At 38.3% G+C, this 26,164-nt stretch overlaps 1 protein-coding gene across 1 annotated transcript in view; it reads right to left on the reverse strand.

Moving 5' to 3' along the window:
• The window catches only part of LOC136857683 (potassium voltage-gated channel subfamily KQT member 1), a 266,956-nt gene that overhangs the window by 167,739 nt on the left and 73,053 nt on the right, over nt 1-26,164 (reverse strand). Inside the window, exons 2-4 of the mRNA XM_067136536.2 lie at nt 11,123-11,249; nt 5,529-5,704; nt 2,488-2,637 (exon numbers count right to left, since the gene is read on the reverse strand). Of these exons, the coding sequence (XP_066992637.2) occupies nt 2,488-2,637; nt 5,529-5,704; nt 11,123-11,249 (453 nt within the window). The remainder of the gene's footprint in view (nt 1-2,487; nt 2,638-5,528; nt 5,705-11,122; nt 11,250-26,164) is intronic.

Here is a 26,164-nt window from a genome sequence, read left to right on the forward strand (position 1 = left end):
CCTTTATACATCCATGAACAAAGAAGTCAATGACATGATATGATAGGATATTATTTCTTGCCAATTTGTTCCTTGAACAGCCACCGACTAGAATTGTTAGTTATGTCCCAGACAGAGTTAGACTGCTACCATCTGTAATCCTCATTTTATCATCAGAAACAAAATAAATACAATAAAAAATGGAAAGTTTCTAACAAGTAGATACTCTGGCAAACTGTACTGTCAGGTATAATTCTTCACTGGTTCACATAGCCTCCAGGGAACCAAGCTGGAATACAAAACAGGACATAATATTGAAGAAAATGTAAAATTTCTACACAAAGTGTATTTATTATACATATGGCAAAGGAATCATAAGTAAACTTTCTGACACAAAAACTTAGTGGACTCTTGTGCAGAAAAACTTGTGTCAAACCTTATATATCTCGTCCTGTGTACTAGTTTTTCCAAATAAGATATTTCTTGACCCACTCCTGAACATACATTTGTCCAATATGCACTTTGCCAATAAACTTGCTTAGATATATTATGTTAGGAAGGTGACAAGCACCGTTTTGGACAATTTGTAGCAAATATTATCATTTAAAGCCATTCTAAAAGCATAGAAGTGCACCCCTGTATTGGGAAAGTGTAGATACATTTTTGTGAATTAACTAGCCACGAAATCTCAATAATAATGTGTTCCTTCATTTTGGTTGTGCTTGTATTTGGAAATTTTAAGATTTTTACTCTGTTACTTTTTGTGTCAGGAAGTTTTCAGATGTGGTTTCTAGTCTCTTTCTCTTTTTCATCCATTCCCTTAAAAAAGTCCATTCGACACTCCATGTCGTACGATGTCGGCATGTAAAAGATCTCTGGTGACACATTTGGTGCTTACCCGACAAAATTCATTCAAAATCTCAGCCATAGACGCCCAAGAGAGTTTCGGTTTACTCGGTCTGCCATCTAGTGGTGGCCTAGAGTAAAACGGAACGTCGAAATTGACGAGCAGACAGCCAGATGGCGTCAAATTGAAATGTCTGCGCACGGTAGCTGAGGCCATACGATTATTATTATTATTATCCATTCCCTTTTCCAGATTCTCTCTGAGTAGGGTAGTGTATCAACGCCCTCCACCTTACTCAATCTTTCTACCATTCCTTTTCTAGTACTTTATTGCTATCGACTCCTCCATTTGCAATACAGTCCACAACAGAGCTCCTCCATCTCATTCTAGGACATCCCCTATGCCTCTTTCCAGTCTCTGTATCCATGAATGTTCTCTTTGGTATTCTCTCTCCTGGCATTCTCATCATATGTCTAAACCATTTTAGCTTTGCTCTTTCAATCTCTTCTTGAAGTTTACACACTCCCACACTTCTCCTTATTTCCTCATTTTGTATTCTCTCTCGTCTTGATGATTGATGCTTGTTGTTTAAAGGGGCCTAACATCAAATGTCATCGGCCCCCTCCCTCGTCTTGTTTTTCCTTGCATGCTCCTCAAGAACCTCATTTCAGCTGCTTGTATCTTACTTTGGTTCCACTTAGTCAACGTCCAGGCTGCTGAAGCATAGGACCCTAGGTTTATAATAGGACGAGTATAAAATCTTCTTGCACTTCATTGGCACATCTTTGTTCCACACACTGGTAGAAACTTGCAGACTGCTGTATTCTTAAATAAATTTCTCCACCTAAATTTCCATCTTGTGATATCACGCGGCCCAAATATTTAAAAATTTTCACCACTTCAAGAGGTTAATTTCCTATTTTTATCACTCCCCTGGATTTTCTGTTACCTCCCGTCATGATCAAAGTCTTGCTTTTCACAGTACTAATCTTCATTCCAAAATTTCTTACCTCCTCATTCCATAAATCAACTTGTGTCTGTACTTCCTTTTTATTATCTCCCCAAACTACAATGTCATCAGCAAAGAGCATAGACTTTACTTGATTGCCCATCATCTTCTCCTTGATATTATCTAGAATTCTATCCATAATGATAATGAAGAGTAAGGGAGACAATACACTTCCCTGTCTTAAGCCTGTCTTAACTCTGAACCATACAATTCGCATTGTTTCATTCCCAGTCTGTGCCTCTGTCAACTTTTTCCATACCAAATTCCTTGGGACACTGTCATATGCCTTTTCAATATCTAGAAACGTTACTAATCTCATTCTATTGTAGAAGAACGATTTACACAAGGCAATAGAGTGACTCTGCTTAAATTGTCTCTGTAGAGAAAAACATAAGATGGTGCATGTTGACAACTTGTAAAATCTCTCATTCACTTTTTAAATTTAACATAAATATATTCTATAGGTTAGCTGTTGCTAGGTTAGTGATCTGTAATGTGCATACAACAATTTACAAATGCATAGTGCTAGCTAGACTCATTCAACTGGAGACCATCTCATTACTAGTCAGCAAATCAATTAAGATCCTTCATACCAATCAAGAACCAGAGCTCACTTCTAAAGAGAAGAGGAAGAACATTGAAATGTACATACCACTCCCCACCAAAGTGCATCAGCATAACTTTTGAAGTCCGTTGTTCTGTTTCCGTTGCTAACACCACCCTCGTCTTTCTCTGCCAGATATACAAAATAACTGCTAAAGATCAGACCCAAGAAACCAATGTACAAGGTTGTTATCAGCTCCTGAAAAAAGTAAGAAACATATGTTTTTCTTGTTTGTTTTTTGTTAGTGGTTTAATATTGCACCAACACACTGAAGGTTCAAAAACAATAAAGGCAAACTTTAATCCACCTATTCAATACATTAATTTCCACTTATAGTGGTTACATAAACATACTATCAGTTAAATGGGACATGTTTCGCCCTCAAATCAGGGCATCTTCAGCCTAAAAACAATCTTCAAGAGTACACCCTATATTAATATCGAAGCTAAAAGTTTAGCCATTATGTGATTATGACATTCATTTTAGTGCTTGTTTTCACGCCCTCATGTCGTTGGCATTATATCATTGTCACACTGTTTTTCCACTAAATTTTTTTTAATGAACCATTTTAATTAGAAATTTTGTAACAGAATAAGTTTTAGTCTCTGACAAAATATTTTTAAGGTTCAATCATTGACAGTGTTTCCATCAACATGTTTGTATAATGTATTATTTCTCACATTTTTATATACTGAATTTTAGTAACTGGCTAAACTGCTAGCTTCAATATTAATCTAAGGTGTACTCTTGAAAATTGTTTTTAGGCTGCAGATGCCCTGAATTGAGGGCGAAACATGTCCCATTCAACTGATAGTATGTTTATGTAACCACTATAAGTGGAAATTATTGTATTGAATGGATTAAAGATCGCCTTTATTGTTTTTGAACTATAAATTTTCAATACGGATCAAAAATGAGATTTATAACATGTAATAACACTGAAGGTTGTTGGTGACACAAGGATGGGGAAGGGCTAAGATTTGGAAGGTAGTAGCAATGGTGTTAAGTAAGGTACAGCCCCAACATTTGCTTGGTATGAAAATGGGAAGCCACGGAAAACCACCTTTTAGGGCTGGCAACAGTGGGATTCGAACCCACATCTCATGAATGCAAGCTTACAGCCATGTGACCCTTACCGCATGGCCAACTTGCTCGGTAGAAACGTAAGTTGAAAATGATTGCATATTACGGAAAAAGAATGATAAATATTTGCCACCGGATAAATATATGAATCTAAGTGTAATATTACAGTATAGTTACAATTTGTTATATACTAACATTTAACTGCAGCTGTAGAATTCTTTCCGTTTTGGTGTGAGTTCGAGCCAATAGTCACTCGTGCCTGTTTTCCCATGAGACAACGAGACAACGGCAGTGCTTCAGCACTCTGTGAGAACAGTATGTGAAGCTTACATGAATGTAGCAGGCGCAAGTGACACATATGACCTCAAAGAATTTGAGTTTTTCTGTCTCTGTGCTGGACACGTGAAAATGGGAAACCACCAAAAAACATATTCAGGGCTGTCAACTGTGGGTTTTGAACCCATCATCTCTCAAATGCAAGCCAATAGCTACATGCTTTGAACTGCCAGCCAACTCGCTCGATTCATTTTCCTGGAGAACTGTTGTGAATTAGGAAGAAAATGCGCATAGATCATTTTCTAGGAAAATGAATTCTAACTACACTTGGTAGCTACATTTTAAAATATTACTAACCATTTAGGCAGTGTACTTACTTTTGAAGGACTCTGGCACATTTTCCTCTGGCCTGTTTCACATTTTCATTTGAAGCCTTAAGAGACAGCATCTTAATAAGTAGCCAATATTTTAACCAAAGTTACCAGGTACAAGCTTGGCAAATTTGAGATCGATCGGTAAAGTAGTTTTTACGTGAAAGAAAGACTGACGGACAAATAGACCAACATTCAAATTCATACCGTATACTGTATTAGTAAGGGTTATTAATTTTTTTAAATATCCACAATTAAAATAATGAACTAAAAGTGAACAAACAGTAAACTTCAAAGTTCCAGTTAAGACACTATCTATATTAGGGTACTGCATACATATCTCTCAAATAATTTTTGACAGTTGATATACTCCAGTAATTAGGTAAATATATTTTCAAATAAAATGCTTTGGTAGGCAGTGTAATAATAATTAGAGGAAATAATTGAAAGGGGAGACAAATCTACATCCTTAGCTGAATGATCCATGTAACAACCTTTGGTTCAGGGTACCTGGGGTCCGGTTCTCAGATGAAGTGGGGATTTTAGCACTGTTTGACCAATTGTTCTGGCTTGGAGATGTTTATTTTAATGCATAACTCTTAGTAGACAAACAGCATATCACACTACCATCTACCACAAACCAGGCAAGGTGGCCGTGCGGTTAGGGGCACTCAGCTGTGAGCTTGCATCCAGGACAAAGTGGGTTCGAACCCCACTGTCGGCAGCCCTGAAGATGGTTTTCTAAGTTTCCCATTTTCACACCAAGCAAATGCTGGGGCTGTTCCTTAATTAAGGCCACAGCCTATTCCTTCCCACTCCTTGCCCTTCCTATCCCATCGTTGCCATAAGACATGTCTGTGTCGGTGCGACATAAAGCAAGTTATAAAAAAAAGAAAAAAACACCACAGAGACATGCAATAGTGAGTACGTTCCTGTACATAGGGTCAACGTCAGGAAGTGCATATTCCAGGTGTAAAACTGGGCCAAAACCACTTGTAGCACCAACCCCAAGAATAACTGGGATAGGGATACCAAGAAGAATAAGAAAGGAAAAAAGGGGCAATGACAAATGTAAACTGATAAAATATCTTCACACTCTGCCATTTTCATAGGTGAGCTCTCCTTTCATCAATTCCAGTTCTTCTCTTTCTTCCCAGCCAAAGAAATCAGTTTGTGAGTTCTGCTATAAAATAGAATGTTTTTCTTTTCCCTTTCTACTTCCTTCTTCTATACTTAAAACAGCTAATCAACATTGTATTTTCACCTCATATGAAATAAATCATAAGTTCAGAACAGGAAATTTTCAATTCCCTGCAGCATTTCTAAGATAAAAAAGTCACGTTTGAACTGCTCACATACCTGTCTGTGGATAAATACGACCGAGCCCAGTAACCTCCAGGTTCCACCCTGGCGATCGACATGTAACATTCGTAGGATCTGTAGGAAGCGGATACCTCTGATGGCTGAAGTGGCAAATACTTGCCCGTTGGAACCCACAGAGAGGACTACAATGGAAGCTACCACCACGATCAAGTCTGTAACATTGAGTAAATAAAACAGTTAAAGTGATGGTGATTATTATCCCTATTACATACACTGGTGTTTCACTAACCTGAAACAATTTTCCTGTAGTAACATATCTTCAAAAAATGCAAATAATATAGAGTATTTTGTCATTCTCTCTCTCTCTCTCTTTCTCTCTGTTTTCGGAGCTACTAACTTCTGCTGCAATATTTATCTAAGAATATTATGTTCTTGTACCACATACTGAGGAAAGCTATGGCAAACCACTTCATTCCTCATCATACCTAGTATGCCTCATTTTGGTACTGCCATTTGTTTTGAGGTTTCCCTATAACCACATAACCTTTGATGGTGCTATAGGAGGATCCAACCTGCCACTGGACAGACAGACAGACAGACAGACAGACAGACAGACAGACAGACAGACAGACAGACAGACAGACAGACAGACAGACAGACAGACAGACAGACAGACAGACAGACAGACAGACAGACAGACAGACAGACAGACAGACAGACAATACCACATATAATAATTTTTAAAAGACACCAAAATCTTTGGAATTAGTAATTCATTTGTAGTTATTTCACTTGAGTAGTTAAGGAATTTTATGTAACTTATACCTATACGTCTAAGGTTTTATAAATGAGCTGTTATACTGTAACTTGGATGTTAAAAATAGGCACTGGCCAATGACCTTGATGTTAGGCCCCTTTACACAACAAGGAAGCATCATCAAGCATCAAAATAGGCACTACCAACGTTTGTACAAACTTATATTAACTACTACTTTGTGCACTTTTACCATGCCTTGGTGGGGTTGTGGATGCGAACTTTGATGAGTATGTGTACTGGGCCCTGTTTTATGGCCAGATGCCTATCCCGATGTCAGTGCTATGTGGAGACGTGTTTCTGTGTTGGTTAGTAGTGTAGTAGAGGAATTAACTATGCATGGGTGGAAATCTTTAAATATTTTGAAGAATGGTGTATTTCTTGTCAAACATCTATTGTTAGAATTTTGTAGTATTCGGTTTGTGCCTTCCAGCCACAAATGAGCCAACTGAAAGAGTGTTCTCTATTATGAAAAATTTGTGGACTGCTCAGAAGTCTTAAAAAAAATTTAAAAAACAGATACTTTAAAATATTTAATAGTAATAATGTTTTATTGGTGGCATAAAGCCATGTTACAAAGTTGCTAATATATAACTAAGGAATTATTACGTAAGGCATAAAGGAGAAGTTAGTAATGTAAATATCAAATTGTCTTATTATATAGTATTATAGGATAAATACACTAGATTATCTGATGATTATAATTTTAGTAAATTTATTTTCTAGCATTTTTGCATAATTCAGAACAATATATGAGTGGAGTAATTTATAAATGAAACTAATATCAAAGTTCTTACGCCTTTCCTGAAGAGATTGTAATTTCAGATAGTTTTCCAATTTTTAAAATTCAATACAGTCGAAGGGGATACCTATTCTGAAGAATAAATATGCAAACATTCATGTTGGGCAGACTCTATCCTAGATATGGAACGAGTATGGTTAGGATTTCATATCTTAGTGCAGTATTCTAATAATGGATATACCAATGTTACATATAAGTGTTTAAAAGTGAGCAAAGTGGAAAACTCTCTGGAATACCTTAGTATGCAGCCAAATCTTTGCAAGATGTTTTTACATATCTGTTCATTGTGATCATTGAAGTTCACGGTATTTGTGAATAATAGGCCTACACCTTAGTCACTTATTTGTTTAACAGTACTTATAGGAATTTTGGAATTTAATTTATAATCGAAGAAGATATTACATTTCATTTTAGAAAAGATTATCTTACACTTTTCATGATTGAACTTTACTGTAAACCCTGGGTAAAAAAAGAAGACCAATGAGGAAGTCCTCAACTTGTTAAATAACAAAAAAGAGCTTTTAACATTCATCAAGGAGCGAAAGCTCAGGTACATCGGGCACATCATGAGAGGTGACAGACATGAATTTTTCCAACTCATTCAGGTGAAAATTAAAGGAAAATGATATGATAGGAGACGGAAAAATTCCTGGTTTAAAGACTTACGCCGCTGGTATGGACGAACTCCTATCGAAAAATTTCGAGCCGCTGTTTCTAGGGTTATTATAATAAATTGGATTGCCAACCCTCATAGTGAGACAGCGTCCTAAGACAAAGAAGGAGAAGAAGAAGAAGCTTTAAACCATTAGGCATACCTGAACAATAAACTTCAAGTTGATTTAAGTCCTTTTGTGTCTGGCCCCGCGGTGTATGGGGCAACGCGTCCGCCTGTCACCCGGTGGTCCCGGGTTCGATTCCCGGCTGGGTCAGGGGTTTTTGATTGTAAATTATTCATATCCCTGGCCTGGGGACTGGGTGTTTGTGTCATCCTTAATGTTCCTTTCCTCACATTCACCACTCTACACTTCCACAATTCCACTTACACGTAGGTTCATATCATATGGTGAAAGTAGTGGCAAAAGATCTATAGAGGTTGACCCCAGAAACAAATATAATTTTTTTTAAACAGATTCTTTTTGTAATCTACGGCAATCACTATGTGAATTGATTCTTGTAATACATTTTACATCATCTGCAAACATTAGGAATTTAGAATTTGCAAATCCTCTTGAATATCATTATTATTATAGCAAAAACATCAATGGAGTGAGGTAGACACCTTATGGGACACTGCTAGTGGCATTATAATGGCTAGAAAGGTGATTATGTATCTTAACTCTGTACAACCTTGGAGATATGATCGAAACGAAACCACGATAGAAGAAGTTCATGAATACGTATGCAGAAAGTTTTTTTTAAGAAATAAAAATATATTTACTTAAAGTTAATTACAAGTAGGACCAGTATTTAGTAAAAGGTTATGGTCAACAGTATCAAAAGCTTTGGAAAAGTCTGTATATATACACAGTCAACCTGTCCATGATTTTCCACAACAAAAATTTGATAGTTTAATAATCACTATAATTTAACTTGTATAGTTAGTGAATTTTATCACCTACTGTATTTACTTTCGGCAGATAGTAGATTGTTGCATGCTATTCACATAAAAGATAAACAATCAAAATTAAAATTACAAAATGTAAAAGGAAATTACAATCCTATGTCTGAAATGTCCTTTCATTGAAAGGTAAACGGTTTAGGTCACTGTGAATTTTGGTAATTTAATTTCATAATATTGAATGTCTACAGTACTGATATTTGAAGTAATAGATTATTATTGTTTGTAATCAATATAAGACTCAAGATTCCACTTGTTGTTTGAAAAGAGTATGTATAATGACTGATGTCGTGGGTTTTGCTTCTGAAAATTTGGTCAGCTAGTTCAGAAGGTCCTGGGTTTGATTTCCAGTGAGGACTGGGTATGGTAGCTGCATCTGGTTGATTTAGCCTGTCTCCAGGACATACAACAATGTTTTTAATAATACACACCCCTTCATTTACACACTACATACCAGACTGCCAACCATCACATAAATATGTAGTAATTAAATACAGTACATCCCTCGGACAGAGTTGGTGACAGGAAGGGCATCCGACTGTAAATCTAGGCTAAATCTACATGTGCAACACAGATCACACCAGGGTATAGGAAAAGTGGAACAGAAATAATAGAGAAGATATTTGAGTTTGTAAACACCAGATAATTAGGCCCTATATTAAAACTGAGAGAATTCCACCTTTCAATACATATATTACCATATTTTGTCTTATCAAGAAAACACTTATTTGGTCACAAGTACATGTTTCGTCCGTTATTTACGGAGCATCTTCAGCTTGAGCAGATGAATTACATATAAAATGACATTAGAGAAATTAAAAATAAAACCGATAACATTTTAAGAAGTTCTAAAAATATTGCGTGTCATTGTCTTCTTTCTTTTTCGTCTCTTCGTGCAGTTGAATACTGTTAATAATATTTTTCTGTCTTATATCTCACTTAATTTTCTGAAGTTAATGATTTATGACTAAATTTATGTAAATATCTTCATTTAGCTGTCTAAATTTTAACAGTAAAGAAGTTGTAAACCCATCTGGGAAAACCCCTCTTGATTAATTACAGTACAATACACTAATGCTATATTGATAAAATAATCAACAAAATAAAAAATAAACCCCAAACACAATTTACAAAAGAATGGAAGACTAACAAGAATTTTGCCACCTTCAATAACAACATTTAAAATAGCATTCCACACAAACAACGCTAATAGTCAATTAATATACAATCATACAATCACCACAGTATTACGCATAAAATAATATATATTTAAATTTAGGGATCTACAAACTCAAATGTTCTCAATGCAAAACAACATGCATCGAAGAAAAAAACAAACAAAAAAAACAACAAAACTTCCTTCCTTCCTTCCTTCCTTCCTTCCTTCCTTCCTTCCAGGTGAAACGAATCTCAAGCAAACTGGCCTTAATTATTGTGAAGCACAGAAAGTTATAAAAAGAATGTTGTAGCAATTTCCATGAAAGAACGGGGTCTCAAAAATACGGCCCGTGCACACATCTGGCCCGAAAAGGAGTTTAATCACGCCTCTCCTGGCTTATGAAAATTTATAACATTGAATAAAGAGAAAATTAAGTTTCATTAAAAAAAAAAAAAAAAGCTTGTTTTTAAATGCAGGGCGCAATTCTTACGGCTTGCTTAATTTTACGACGGCCCGCTAGAAGTGTTGCTGTTCCTCCAACCACGGAGTTGATGATTGTGACTACCTAAACGTGCAAGCAAACCTTTTCTGTGTTGAAGTCTATAAAATCAAAATAGGCTACAGAGATAACCTGAGTCAGCAACTTTTGTTAGATATTGTATTCATTCAACAGACTGAATTGGAGTCATAGTTTGAAAAAAAATATCTGGATTTAAAAGGCAAGTTAGGCCTATACCTCCCACTAAAATGTACTCCATTTTAAAATTGTAAACTGAAAACATTATATAATACATTTTATTAGTTTATTTATAGTCTTTTCTGATAAAATATCTTGATGATGATGATGCTTGTTGTTTTAAGGGGCCTAACATCGAAGGTCATCGGCCCGATAAAATATCTTGATCCGTACCCCAATGTGACTCAAAGTTTGATAAGTGGCCATCAGTGTCCAACAATTTGGAGACCCCTGTTCTAGACTGTAAATAATAACCACATTTTTGTAATTTAAGCTTTGGAAATTATTCTGGTACACGTGTCAATTTTTTCTTTGGTAAATACTGTATATTAGGTCTCTAGCCCACTGATAGCATTTTTAGACATATGTTATTAATATAAAATTGTTTGAAATCTGTCTCCAGTTTTGTCACTTCAACTGCTAAAGGTAAACAATATTGTTCCCAGGTTAATGCATCTCCAATAGAAAATAGATGTTACCCAGAAAAGAAGTGCAACTTACCTATTATGCATATTGGCTTCCTGACGAAGCGAAACCTGCCGCAGCAGCCCATATATTTTGACCTGCATCCCGCTGACCATAATCGAACCAGGTACTCCACTCCAAAGAAAACCACCAGACATATCTCCTGTAAATAGAAAAACGCGAATAGGTTAAAAAAACCATTATACATCTGTTCATGAAAGTTTTGCGCAGCGTTGCTCTCGGCCGTTTTGAGATAGGAGAATTGCGGTTAACTTATCAGATGCATCAGAGCTAATTTGATAACTTGATTTATTTATGATTTCGATTTTTGTGGGTATATCTGTATATTTGGGGACCGTAATTATGCATTTTACCGTACATTAAGAATTTCTTTGAAATCTGTTAGGAAAAGGCTAGGAAAAGAACAGATAGGGAATCTGCCACCTGGGCGACTGCCCTAAAAGCAGATCAGTATTGATTGATTGATTGATTGATTGATTGATTGATTGATTGATTGATTGATTGATTGATTGATTGATTGATACAACTTAAAATACAATTTGGAGAGCCATAACTGATGTTAGCAACTTCCAGAGTTAATGTAGAAGTTTAAGTAGATGAAGATTTGAACAGAAACCTACATCTAGAAAAGTACCGCTTCTGTACATTAGAGCGGGCTGAATGGCTCAGAAGGTCTACTGCTTGCTTTCTGAGTCCAAGTTGGCGAATTCGATCCCAGCTCAGTCCGGTGGTATTTGAATGTGATCAAACATGCCAGCCGCCTGTCGTAGCATTACCGACCCGGCGGGCGCCATACCAACGTCTCAAAAGTTGGGACTTTAGCTGAAAAGCTAGAGGTTATTTCCAACACACATGTTAATCCTTTAATCTAGGTGCGAACTTTGAACAATGAACCACCGAGTAATTCAAAAACCAATGTCTAGAATAATGCGATGTAATTCGAAGGTACGAATCACAGGAGAAAACACCGAAACAGACCTTGGATCAAAGGCACGAGTTGACGGTGGGAAATTTTGTTTTAAGAGTCAAGGCAAGGAGATTGTGAGTTAACATCAATCGAAGAAGGAAGAGAATGAGTTGTAGAGGCTCGGAGAATGAGAGACATGAAGAGAAGGATAATTAAAGACTCTCCAGGTCATCATATGAGTCGGAACAGAACAAAGCCTGCATCTGACTGGGGTCATGAATGATCACATTCACCTCAGGGAAAAGAGGAACGAGGCCACGTGGTATCTTGAGCCTCGATGATAGGGTGTGTATCCGTCGTTTATCACGACTAGAAATATTGTTATCAAGTTAAACTATGGGGATACAATTTTAGGATTACTTGCTGCTGGGAAAGATAGAGTCATATAATTTATGTGGTTCTCATTAGTGTCACACGTCATTGAAGATGAGGTGCATTCTTCACATCGGTCTTCAGCGACAGCAGCGGTATTTTTCAAATGGAGTGTGTTCTGCCATGTGCGACATGAGGAAAACAATACAATTTTGTCCTGACTACCAAATTTAACGTACTGTACCTCGACCCTTAACTTACAGAATTATTATACATATTTCACATATTTTCCATCTATGTAAGGCACAGTAGTTCAAAGAAGTCACCTTAATGCCCTAGAACCAGATTTCCGAGGAAACATTCTTAGTACTTGTAGAGTCCATGCTTACTTGAAGAAGAATGATTTTAGAAAACCAAGAGAGGATCAAAACTGTATTAGAAAGGTCATCATAATATTTTGATTTAGTCAAGTCCGTGACGTCCATACATTTGTGGAGCCACTGGTAATTATGCAGCGATAACGTGGATCGAAATACAGTACATTGATTTCCTTTATTCTTTATTCATCTTGTGATTTATATTTTTACGGATATGTGGATATAGTCCTTCAACTCTTTCCTTAGATTTTTTCAAAATTCAAATGACCTTTTTGGTAGAATGTGACGTAATCGTTGCGAATGATTTTGACCTACAGTAATTATTATGCCATGATTACGTAACTGATGTGGCAGTGCTAAAAGTAATTAAATAATAATAATAATAATAATAATAATAATAATAATACCAATGCAACTACCCCTGGCCCCGGACGCACGTCCGGTTCCCCCGGTCATCGGATTCTGGGGGATTCGGAACATCATACTTCAGAGAAGGATCGGAGCTTCTCAAAATCTCTTCGACCCAAAACAAGGAACTTCCTTGGTACTATCAACATCAACACCCTTCTGAAAACTGGAAAGTTTATACAACTGACTGATGCCCTGAATAAATTTGATATTGAAATCCTAGCGATCCAAGAAACCAGGTTACAAGATGAGAACCACTTTGACTCTGAAAACTTCAGGATATTTAAGGGTAAACCAGCCATAAATATCAAAGGGCATTTATCAATACTCGGGACGGCCTTTGCAGTAAGGAAAAGCATCTTAGATTCAGTTATCGACTTAACATCACCATGTGAAAGAATCTCAGTGCTTACAGATAAATCAAGCAACAAAGCGTATGCCTTGATAAATGCCCATGCCCCCCACTAACATAGATAATACGAAAAATCCACAGAAAGTAGAAGACTTTTGGGAACTGCTTGAAGAAACTACTAGTAAGATCCCTAAACATCACGTTATCTTATTAGGAGATTTCAATGCACAGGTTGTCAGAGAGAAGAAACACAGATCAATCGTAGGACTTCATCTTGCACATCGGCGGACTAATAAGAATGGAAAACGTCTAATAAGCTTTTGTACATCATTCATGCAGAGAATCATGTCCACGCACTTTATGAAACCTTTACATAAAAATAAAACTTGGAGATCACCTAACCCATTACTAGGGGAATTCCAGATTGATCATGTTGCTATTTCCCTAAAGAATATGCTTGAGGTTCAGAATGTTAAAGTACGGAACGAAGTTGTCGATTCGGATCACTACCTTACGCAAATAAAAGTTAGATTCCAACCAAACTGATCCAGACCTAAAGGCAACCGATTTCCAAGAGTGGATCCGAACTGCCTGAGAAAGAACGCTGACGCTTTCGCACGTGACATACAAGATCAAGATCCTAAGGTATGGCCAAACATTCGCAACACATTACAGTCATCAGCGTCCGACTCGTTGGCTGAATAGTCAGCGTACTGACCTTCGGTTCAGAGGGTCCCGGGTTCGATTCCCGGCCTGGTCGGGGATTTTAACCTTCATTGGTTAATTCGAATGGCCCGGGGGCTGGGTGTTTGTGCTGTCCCCAACATCCCTGCAACTCACACACCACACATAATACTATCCTCCACCACAATAACAAGCAGTTACCTACACATGGCAGATGCCGCCCACCCTCATCGGAGGGTCTGCCTTACAAGGGCTGCACTCGGCTAGAAATAGCCATTCATCAGCAATGAAATTCGGACAGCCACCCACGAAACGTAAATATGGTGGAACACAACCTGTGATGAAGCTATCAATGACAGAATAAAAGCATGGAATCAGTGGAATGGACACCGAACAGTCGACAGCTGGGATAATTTCCTGAAGACTCAAAAACTGAAATAAAAAACAATCCGCCGCGAAAAACGTACATACGAGTAAATCAGACTTTCAGAGATAGAGATGGATTTCTAGAAAACACTCGGAATTTCTACAAGACATTCCGTGAGGACCCTAAACCACCAGCATTCAGTTTTCGTCGACCTAACGGATCACTAGAGACAAACAGTAAAGAGAACTGCAAGATACTGGATGACTATTTCCAAAATCTACTGAACTGCGATCCACCAATTGAAAGAGTACATTTTGAAAAACCTCCACCAAACCCAGACTCACTCCCCACAACTCAAGAAGTAAAAGATATAAAATCGCTCAATAATAATAAAGCCCCTGGGAACGATGGCATAACTGTCGAGATGTTGAAAATAGAAGGAGATGACCTCATCAGGAGAATTCATACACTCTTAACAGAAATATGGGAGACCATGATGATTCCAAAGGACTGGAAGAATGCCATTATTCATCCGTTACATAAGAAATGTGATCGAGCGGACTCCAACAACTACAGAGGCATATCCCTTTTACCAGTTATATACAAGGTTCTATCTAAAGCGCTATTAAACAGAGTTGAAGAACAAATAGATCATTTGATTGGTGAGTACCAAACAGGCTTCAGAAAAGGTAGATCGTGTTCTGAGCAAATTTGGAGTCTGAAGACGATATTAAGGACACGCCGCGGTACCACCACATTTGTCACCTTTGTGGACTTTAAGAAGGCGTATGACTCCATCGACAGACTGTTGTGGACATCCTAGGAGAGCTAAATGTGGACAAGAAGACCACATAATTAATCTGCCAGACTCTCACAGGCACAGCAACTCAAATGAAGTTTCTAGGTGATCTATCAGAGCCTTTTGAAGAGCATACAGGAGTTCAACAAGGAGATGGCCTCTTCCCGATCCTTCTTAACTTAGTTTTAGACAAAGTCATCAGGGAATGGGGAAAAGAAATCGAAGGTATAAACTTTGGTACTCGGGGACAAAGAATTAACGTGACGTGCCTAGCTCTTGCTGATGATCTAGCTATCTTTACCGAGACTAGTGAAGAAACCAGGTAAGCCATAGAGAATTTATATGAGATAGCATCAAAGACAGGCCTCTAAATATCGTATGAGAAGATTCATGTCATGGCTAATAGACACCAGAATATCCAAAGATCCCCACTATAGACGAATTATGGAATAATCACACAGGTCCCTTCCCTCAAATATCAAGGAGAAATCATTGTACCATCCGGATTGGACAGGAAAGCTAATTTAGAAAGAGCCACCAAACTCCTGAAAGTATACCGAATAACATGGAATCACTACAATACGAGAGTGATGTCACGAAATGCAAAACTTCGGCATTACAAGACTGTTGTTCTTTTGGAAGCTTTGTATGCCTCAGAAACCACATCTCTAGGAGGCCACTCTAAAATTGATGAAATTGAAAAACAAGAACGAAAAATTCTTAGGAAAATATATGGCCCCATTCATGTAAATGGTATATGGATCAAAAGAAAAACTGTAGAAATGTACAAAACAATCGACAAGTTCACCGATATCGTACGCAGGAGATGATTGAAATTCTATTGCCACACCTGTAGAATGGTCGACACTAGATATGCAAAACAAATGCTTGGTATAATTAATTCGAAGAAGGTCAAAGTCAGCTGGTTAGAAGAAATAAAGCAGGACTTAAAGAAATGAACATCACAGAAGATGCCATCAGGGATCGCAAAGCTTTTGGAACTCTGGTTGCAAAGCACACATTCACGAAAAAGGCTAAAAGAACCACAGGGAGACAATGGACAGAAAAACGCAAGAAACAGCATAGCGAGTATATGAAGAGATTTTGGGAGGAGGAGAAGAAGAAAGGAAAACCATCATCAAGCTAACAAGTTCCAACGCGCTCTGTAAACGGGAACAACGAAGAAATAATAATAATAATAATAATAATAATAATAATAATAATAATAATAATATATCGAATTACTATTACTAGCCTTGTGCAGCCCTTGTAAGCAAGGTTACCACCTGTCCTGTATTTCAGGCCAATACGACGTGTCCCGTATTATCTGCTGTTGTCCTTTATTTTTCAATAACAAAATTGATTACATTAGTGTGTCAGAAAGGAGAAAATTAAAGGGAAGTTTCATGCAATTTTATTATGAATCTCTAAAATATCTCCTCCGGTACAATTCGATTTATCTGAAGACAATGTTGCAGCAAAACTACAAATGTTCAGGATGATGATATTTGAAGAAAAGCATTAATTGTTTCTTGTCTGAAAGGTGCAGTCGAATGTCTTCATTTAACCGACGAGGTTGGGTTGGAGGAGGAGTTCTGTATTTTTGGAGAAATCTCTTCGAACATCCCGGAAATTGGTGAAGATGAATCACATAAGTGAGTGAAAATGTTTCCAATGCATAATGAAGTGCATAAACGTAAGGAACTTCTGATTAGCGTTCTTGGTTAAAGAACGCATATTCTCCTTGATGGCAAACAAGTGGAATGATATGAGAAATAGATGCTCTGTGTCTCTAATTCAGTGTCCTGTAGCCAGACCCACCGCGTAGCACTTCAAACCCACGGGCTCCGGCAGCCCAGCCCGTGCAGTGCCGTTCTCTTCTGACGCGGCAACGTACTGGCCCACAGCACTGGGCTCATACGGCCCACCGCAGTCCACCGCACTGGGCGGGCTCAGTAGAATAACCTTGAGTACTTCTCCACAATAACATGTGCGCCGCGCACAACGCAATGTTCACCTCACACTACTATTCGGATCATTCACGCTACGAATTCCCGTGCGCTAATAACATATTTTAAAGTAGGCTAATCGCATTTGGAAATTAAACGGTAGAGATTTCTCCTGCACTGTAATAATAATAATAATAATAATAATAATAATAATAATAATAATAAAATAATTGAAAACAGACAGAAACTTTATTATAAACTAATATTTGTTTCAACGGCCGTAGCCGTAGCAACATTAGCAACATTGGGCGTGGTCAGGAGTTGGATGGGTTGCCACGCGCTGTTGGTGGGGGGTAAGGGAATGGAGGAGCGGAAAGGAACTGGCCACCCTGCCACACGTAAACTCCGGCTCAGGAACACCTCTGCGGAGGATCGGACTGCCTTCGGGCAGAATAACCCTTACCTTAATATTTGTTTGCAATTGACACCAAGTTAATTGAAAATGAAACTAAATAACACGAAGCATATTCATAGGACTTCATTCGCGTTTACCTCAAAATAAAGTACAAACAGAAATGACGTGCAATATGCCAACAACAAAAACAAACCTGAACATAGCTTTTATTTAGTGTGCGTAGTTTATTGGTCATTGTTAATGGTGGTGGAATGGAATTACTGTGGTTGAAAAGAAGAGCATCAGCAATTGTCTGGTTCTAGAAGAGAATGAAGCCCGCTGAACTGAAGTTTCTCTCTGAAGCTGAACTTGATGCTTGCATACATATTACTTTCTTTCAGATCTGGTGAAATATTGAATAGTTTTGTCCGTTTGTTCTCCAATAGGACGCTATATCCATCTTCTTCCATTCCACAATTTTGCTTTAAATATCTTTCCAGCTCATCTGTTGGAATAGGAGCATCATTAACGTCAGTCCACGAAGAAAACATTACTTTGGCAGGTTGTGGCATAGTCGTGGAGTCTGATGACACAGAAACATTAGAATGCTTGTCATTCAAGCACACCTCGTTCCTCGTAAGATTTTATCTAATCATAAAAATACAAAATCAGTCCGACTCCTTTAATCTATACTAATATAGTAAAGAGAGAGCGCGAATTTTGTTAGTTTGTGTATATCTGGAGGGTAATCTCAGAAACTACTGGACCGTTTCTAAAAATCCTTTCACTAATGTAAATATACATTATCCCTGAGAGACACGGGCTGTATTTTATTTTCAAAACAATTCGAGGTGGGGGGAGACGGGGGAGATATAAAACAATAGGCTAACATATGCGAAATATAGAATTTGTCGTGCAAGGACAAGATTAAGCTCATTTTAAGCCCCTTGACCCAAAGAACAAATCTCGGTAAGCCGTACGGGCCCGAAAACCATGTTTTAAGGCCCTAAAACCGACCGTTATGGAGATATTGGCGCCACACTACCCCTGCTCTCGGAATCGGATAAGGAAATGTACTGCCGTAACCATGGCAGGATTCTACAGCCGCGAGATTATGCGTGTACGTTTGGGCATAGCTGCCAACCAAAATTTGTACACATAGTCCCTAAGCATACGTACAATATATCTGGAAAACTTAAAATGTTGCAGATGTGAAAATTGATATTTTAAATATTTTAAAAATAAAAAATAGGTATTATTTTGTTTTTTGAAAAACCACTTAACGTGCGGGGGGGGGGGCTGAAAAGGGGGTTGAAATAATTTTATTAGGGTACTGATATCTCAAAAACTGAAGTTGTTACAGACGTAAAAATTGGTATTTACAGTCTCCCTTAAGAAGAAAGAAATACGTATCCTTTTGGTTTTGGAAAATCTACTTAAGGGGGAATGAAAGGACTGAAATATTAGTTGAATTATTTGTATGAGGATACTTATATTTAAAAAACCTAAAGATGTTGCAGATGTGAAAATGGGTATTTGAAATCACCTTTAAAAATAAAAATAAAAACTCTCATTTTTGGTGGTAAAATTAACTTCGGAGGGGGGAGGAGCGTTGAAATAGGTGTTGAATTCTTTTCATGAGGACACAAATATCTCAAGAACTGAAGATTTTACAGTCGTGATAATTGGTATTTGGCAGCTCCTTTATCAATAAACAGGTATTTTTTTTGTTTTCGGAAAAACCGCTTAAGGGACTGAAAAGAATTGAAAAAGCAGGTGAATTTTTTAAATGAGTACCGGTATATCTACAGTGTATGTCAAAAACTTCACATATTACAGACATGGAATTTGGTACTTGGAATGTCCTTTAAAAATAAATAAACATGTCACTCTTTTTTGTTTTCGGAAAATCCACGTAGGTGGGGGTGGAGGAAGGGCTGATAAAGGGGTTGAATTCTTTTTGTGCGGATATATATATCTCAAAACCTGAAGATGTTACAGATGTGGAAATATGTATTTGTAATATCCTTTAAAAAACCTTTTTTTTACTTGAGAGATGACGTTCTCACGTGTACAGTTCTATGTCGCATAGTCATCTCAGCCCCAAAAGGCAATACCATACACTTGGTTTACAAAGAGTTTCTGGGATAAATGAAACTCAATTTTTCAATGATGTTTTATACTTCATGGATTTTCAGATAATGTCTTAGTACACTACCGAGAAACGATTACTTTTATCAAATTACGAAGCCGCGGGTAACTGCTAGTGTGTACATAAAGTTCACTGCAGATCGTACAGCACACAAAATTAACGTCTTTCCCATCACCGTCAACTGCAGGCTTGAATACCAACCAAATACGACTTTTAAGTTTAGGATCCGGTTCAGAAGTCTTGTATTGTGCGGTTTTTAGTTCGTTTGTTCCTTTTTTTTTTACTTCACAATTTTTTGCCACGGTTTTCTTTCTTTTGGAACTACAATCCACATTCGTTTCCGATAACAGGATAGACGGATAAGTCAAACTGAAAACCACAGCAAATTTAATCGGCTCCACTCGACCGTAATGCAACGCACTCCGCTGACACGCAGTACAATGCACACATTGAAGCAGTCAGCCCATAGAATTACCACAACGCTGTCCTTGGCTCACCGCGTACGAATGACATAGCGCTGGCCTAGACCGGCCCGTGCGATGACATCACGGGCTTCTTATGTTCGAGCCTTTCAAAGCCTATTACAGCCTACTGCCGAAGCAGCTCATGGGTTGGACCTCTCTGCAGGACTCTGTCCCTAACATCTCGGAAACCATACTAGAACTTAATTCTGAACTGTCGCTGTTTTGTACCTGGGCTATACAAAATGAACTCAATATCAACCGTGAAAAAGACCAGATCATTATAATAGATCAGTAAAAAAACGTAACTTACATTAGAAGTGGGAAACTATCTGATGTTGTGTTACATGACACTAAAGTTGCACTGAATAAACCAGTAAACATTCTTGGAATTATGTTTGGTGAAGGCCTCTCGTGGGCAAAGCATGTCAAATATGCTTGTTGTTTAAAGGGGCCTAACATCTAGGTCATCAGCCCATGTAAAATATACTTATTCAAGAGTGTATCGGTCCTCGCATCCTCTAGTATCAAAAATTAACCTAGTCAAAACTTTAATAATGCCCTTATTTGATTACTATGCTGTTGTATATAGTGACCTTAAGTCACAGTTAGCCAGTAGACTACAGAAAGCTTAAAATGTTTGCATTTGTTTCATATACAACGTAAAACCACGCCAACATATCAGTCGATATTTTAACACCCACGGTATCCCCTACCTGTCGTAAGAGGTGAGTAAAAGGGTCCCCAGAAGCTCTTAACTTGCGAACGTGGGTTGGCATTGCTTCCACTTACTTGTGCCAGGCTCCTCAGTTTCATCTGTTCTACCCGACCTCTCTTGGTCAACTCCTGTTCTTTTCTGACCCCGACAGTTTTAGTTTCGAGACCTAGGGAATCCTTCATTTTCACGCCTTTCGTGGCCCTTATCTTTCTTTGACCGATACTTTCATTTTTCGAAGTTTCGGATACCTTCCATTATTTCTTTCTTATTCTCTATTATAGAGAATGGTTGGCTAGTTGTACTTCCTCTTAAAATAATCACCAGCACCACAACCTCTTAACAAAGTATCAATGCTAAACCTGCAAACGATAAGGCAACTTCATGCTTAGTGTCAACTACACGATACCGGTATTCTACCTCAGTGCCTAGCATCCAGGTTTATCAACCTCTCAGATACCCATCAACTCAACACGCATTCCCACAACTGGAACATCCTGACCATCCCCGCACATACCACTAAAAGGCTTCTTTCACCCACTTGCTTTCCACGCCACGCTACGTCACTCCACTCCACTTCTCAGACACTCTTTTGATCATTGCTGTCCACTTCCGACAACCTGCCGGCAACTTTTAGTCCCCAGCACATATTTTGCGTCTCGGTTTGAATCTGGACCATCGACGCGAACGTTACCCTTGGGATTTATACCCTTACGAAAAGAAGGTTCAGGTGAAAGAAGAGTACATTGGGTCCATCCATTGAATTTCGTATCACCTAGAACGAGGAGCTCATAGTTTCTTTTAGACGAACGTACCAGTGATCCAAAAATGTTCTTTAATTACTTTCGTATGAGTGGGAATTTGTTCGATGAATTGTTCTCAATCCTTCAAGCAAGGGCACCAACATGGGAAAATGTATTCCACCGATATTTTGAGACAAAAACTTCGAACTTGTGGTGCACACAATGTTGACCGTCTGAACCAAGGTAGTTAGAGTAAGAGGTAGGGATCACGCGCAGGTCCCCCCACCACGCTTGGCCGTCGATGACGTCAACATGAACCCTCAGCGCCTTATCTTCTGCATGATGTAGGCTAATACACTACTGTAAGCTATTCTGTTTTAGCCACAAGAGAACTTCATTGATATCTTAACATCACCTAAGAAAATGCATTACACTTCACTATTACAGTAGAGTACTAATAGGAGATCAAATACAGTGTGAATCCAGCTGCGTTTCTGAAGTATTTCGATCTGTATAAAAGGTTTCAACAATGCTAAGACTGTGATCCCAGTGGAATGACCATTCCATATGTTCATGTTCTCAACACCTATGATAACAATACCAAGGGGCTCTAATTGTTACAGACTCGAACATTAAAGCTTGATGACTGCAATAAATATGTCCGTTGTTACAAGCAATATTGGGAAACTATATACACTGTCAACAACACAAACAGCAAATGTTAGGAAACTGTCCACAACACAAACAGTACAGTAAATGTTCTCCTCCAAGTACCAGGAAATGACAAATTCCACGTTAACATTAGATAGGCCATATTAATGAGCCTGTATGTTAACATTCTTAGCACTGGTTTCATAGACAACGTAATAAATTGCCTTTCATAAAAAAACAGGTATGTTATACACAAAGAATAATGCTGATATTAAAAAAAATATCAAACACACTTATCCATAGCATCAGTGGAATATCTTTGCTTTTCTTCTTTCTTTATCGATGTTGTATTAACTGAAACCCGGTCTCTTCAATGTCTTACTTTTGTTTAAAGCGTCCATTCGAATAAAAGAACGGCTTCTCACGAAGCAACTTGCAAGTTCATAAATTTTGGGGAATTTCTTTTTCAGGATATCCGTAAGGTTTGTGATGATGTTAGAACCCTCTTTCAGTTCTTTCCCGTGGTAAAATTGAAACCACCGAGCTCGATAGCTGTAGTCGCTTAAGAGGCGGCCGGAGCTGGAACGGCCGGCCACCAGCTCAGTAGTTGTTGTAACATGGGTCAAAAGTTTGTAAGAGTTTTTATAAGGAAACGGAACAAGGTAAAATTATTTTGTTTTTCTAGCGCACGGTAGTCTGTGATACACTTTTCATTAGTGCAAAAACATTTCAAAAAGGAATGCAAATATAGTTATAAAATGGTAATTAAAATAACGAATCTCCATATGAAATTGAGCTCTGAAACCGTGGTTTTCCTAAACTTGTTTTAAGTCAAGATGGTGTTCAAATTGGAAGCAAACTATACCGTAGCGAAGTTTATATTTTTCTCAAAGGGGCTACTTTAACATACTTCAAAATTAGGGTTTCTTTATATATTTAATCGTGATTTTAATAAAGCTCTGCTTAATGACTTACGAGTGTCGGCCGAATGCTAGTGCTGGTAGTTCAGCCAGTTTCCGTCAGATGCCGCAGCGCCTTGTCCTTGAAGAGGGATGATGACAGATTAGCTCTTACCCACGCAGGGATGTGGTGAGCGAGATCTTCAGCTGCTATCAGTCGCTTCCTCACCCGTGCTTCATAACAAGCGGCAGTGGTCACGCTCACAATACTTTGTGGCCGGGCGCACATTGAGAAGCAGACGGCCGCAGAGCAGGGCAGATCAGGTCAGGACAGCGTACCTCTGACGAAACTGCGAAGTGTATGTGAGCGCACATTGCCACGCAGTCTCGCGTCAGTTCTCAGAAGGAAGGAGCAATGGCTAGCAACAACGATCTAAGTTCCAAATGAACAAAATTTGAAAATCCCGCTTCCAGCATTTTTGAATAATTTTATAGAACCGTTGCCGTTCGTTTTTGTTGGTAATGAGGCCTTTCCATTGTCTGAAAAATTGAAGCCGTATCCCAAACAAAGTGTAACCGGAAACTATGAAAATAAGATTTTCAATTACTGGCTGTCACGAGCAAGGCAAACTGTTGAATGTTCTTCTGGCATACTGGCGTCCAGGTTCCGTGTTTTTCGAAAACCATTCGAGATCAAATTTGACAGTGTTGATAAAGTCATAAAGGCGGCTTGTGTGTTGCATAATTTTCTGAGATATAACACTTAGCCTGAAAATAATGTAGATGAAGACATTGTCAAAATGCCTGAGAACCAGTTGCTTCCATAGGTACGCAAGAGAAGTGCATCCAGTGCTTTTATAGTGAGACAGAAGTTTACCAATTATTTCAACACGGTAGGAAGTGTGCCTTGGCAAGCGGATAAAGATTCAAGAGAGAACTACTGACTTACTACGATGACAAGAAATTCCAAGTAACTGGCGTTGTTCCCCTTTTTCAGTCTTCTATGCAACGTCAAAAATATACCTGGGGAAGCCGAACTATTGCCTGGTGTGCTGGCATATTCTTCAGATTGTTTAATTTCTTTTTAATGTTCGTATTTACGATTTACTTATTTACTTAATGTTTACTTATTGTTTACTTATTTACTTATTATTTTATCGTATTACGACTATTCGTTTTCTACATATTTGTTCTTTTCCTAAAGAGTATTTGTGAATAAATTGTTTTGATAGTAGCCTTCTTACCATCGTTAACATTCACGTCCTTGGCAATTTCGCTCCAGATATCTAGTTTTAATGTATTATTCAATAGTCCACATGATTCCCATCGTATAAAACAGAGTACGACCGCACGGCTTCGAAATGTTTTTCCTCCATGTCTCACCTACTCGACTAACTACGCGACACGTGCGAAGGAAACTGTGTTTCGAAGACTGCGCGTGGTAGGCGGAAGTAGGTGCAGAACCGGCCTGCTCTGCTCTGTCCCGCCCTGTCTGTCAACTTGCGGTGGTGCAATGATTTGTGTGGATTACAAAAATCTGCTCTGCGCTGCGCTGCTTTAGCTGCTTCGCCTGCGTCCCAATGTGCGCCCGGCCTGTTACTCGCTAGTTGTGGTATGACCTTTCAATAGCACGTTATATTTTGTCGTGTTTTATTATGCCGTATCTTTTTACCGAGTGCAATGGAATGGCAAAATGCTTGATTTGCAATAAGACATTAAACTTTATTAAAAACTAGCAAGATACCCGTGCTTCGCTACGGTATTATACTGAAATTTATAATTGAATGCTTATTGTTTTAGATATATAATCCGCCGAAATTCGCGATCTGACTCGTTTTCTGCGAGAATCCACCAAAATTCCCGATCTGACTCGTTTTCTATTAGATTACGGCACGTTTCCTCCCATTTTTCAATCTTTCTTTCCAGCAATCGATTTCGTACTTCCCGGGTTAGGCTCAGGTATTCCTCCCGGTCAGTTGGGTCCATAAATCTTTGCCATCTTTGCCTATAATCATTTTTAATATGGATAAAATCCCTCAGAAGATACGGCGTGGTGTCATATTGGGTGCCTTGGCGGCACTGAACCCGCGGCCGGACTGCATTCTTAGTTATTACCCGTCCAGGAGCCGTTTCCAGCGCGGTCAGCACATTTGACGATGGTCCGGAACATTATTATTATTATTATTATTATTATTATTATTATTATTATTATTATTATTATTATTATTATTATAACTATTGCGTGTTGCTGGAATGAATGATGACAGGGAAAACCGGAGTATCCGGAGGAAAACCTGTCCCGCCTCCGTTTTGTCCAGCACGAATGTCACATGGAGTGACCGGGATTTGAACCACGGAACCCAGCTGTGAGAGGCCGGCGCGCTGCCGCCTGAGGAACGGAGGATCCTTATAAGTACATTAAGAACAGTAAAATCAATTGGTATCACCTCCTTTTACAATTAATTTTTCAATTCTTTCTCCCCCCCCCCCCGCCTTCATTGGATTTTCCGAGAATACGTGTTTCTTTACTTTTAAAGCAGATTGCAAATATCAAATTTCACGTCTGTAACATCTTCATTTTTGAGATATCAGTAGCCTAATTAAAAGAATTCAACACCATTTTCAGTCACTTTTACCCCCCCCCCTCCACCCAAGTGGTATTTCCGAAAACTAAAAATACACGTTTCTTTATGTTTAATAGAGATAAAAAATACCAGTTTTCACTTCTGTAACATGTTAAGTTTTTTAGATATACCGTAAAAATTCTCATTTTAAAATTTCACCCCTTTTGAGTTCCCCTTAAGTGGAGTTTCCAAAAGCAAATCAC

This window comes from Anabrus simplex, chromosome 1, assembly GCF_040414725.1.
Source record: "Anabrus simplex isolate iqAnaSimp1 chromosome 1, ASM4041472v1, whole genome shotgun sequence".
Taxonomy (NCBI): domain Eukaryota; kingdom Metazoa; phylum Arthropoda; class Insecta; order Orthoptera; family Tettigoniidae; genus Anabrus; species Anabrus simplex.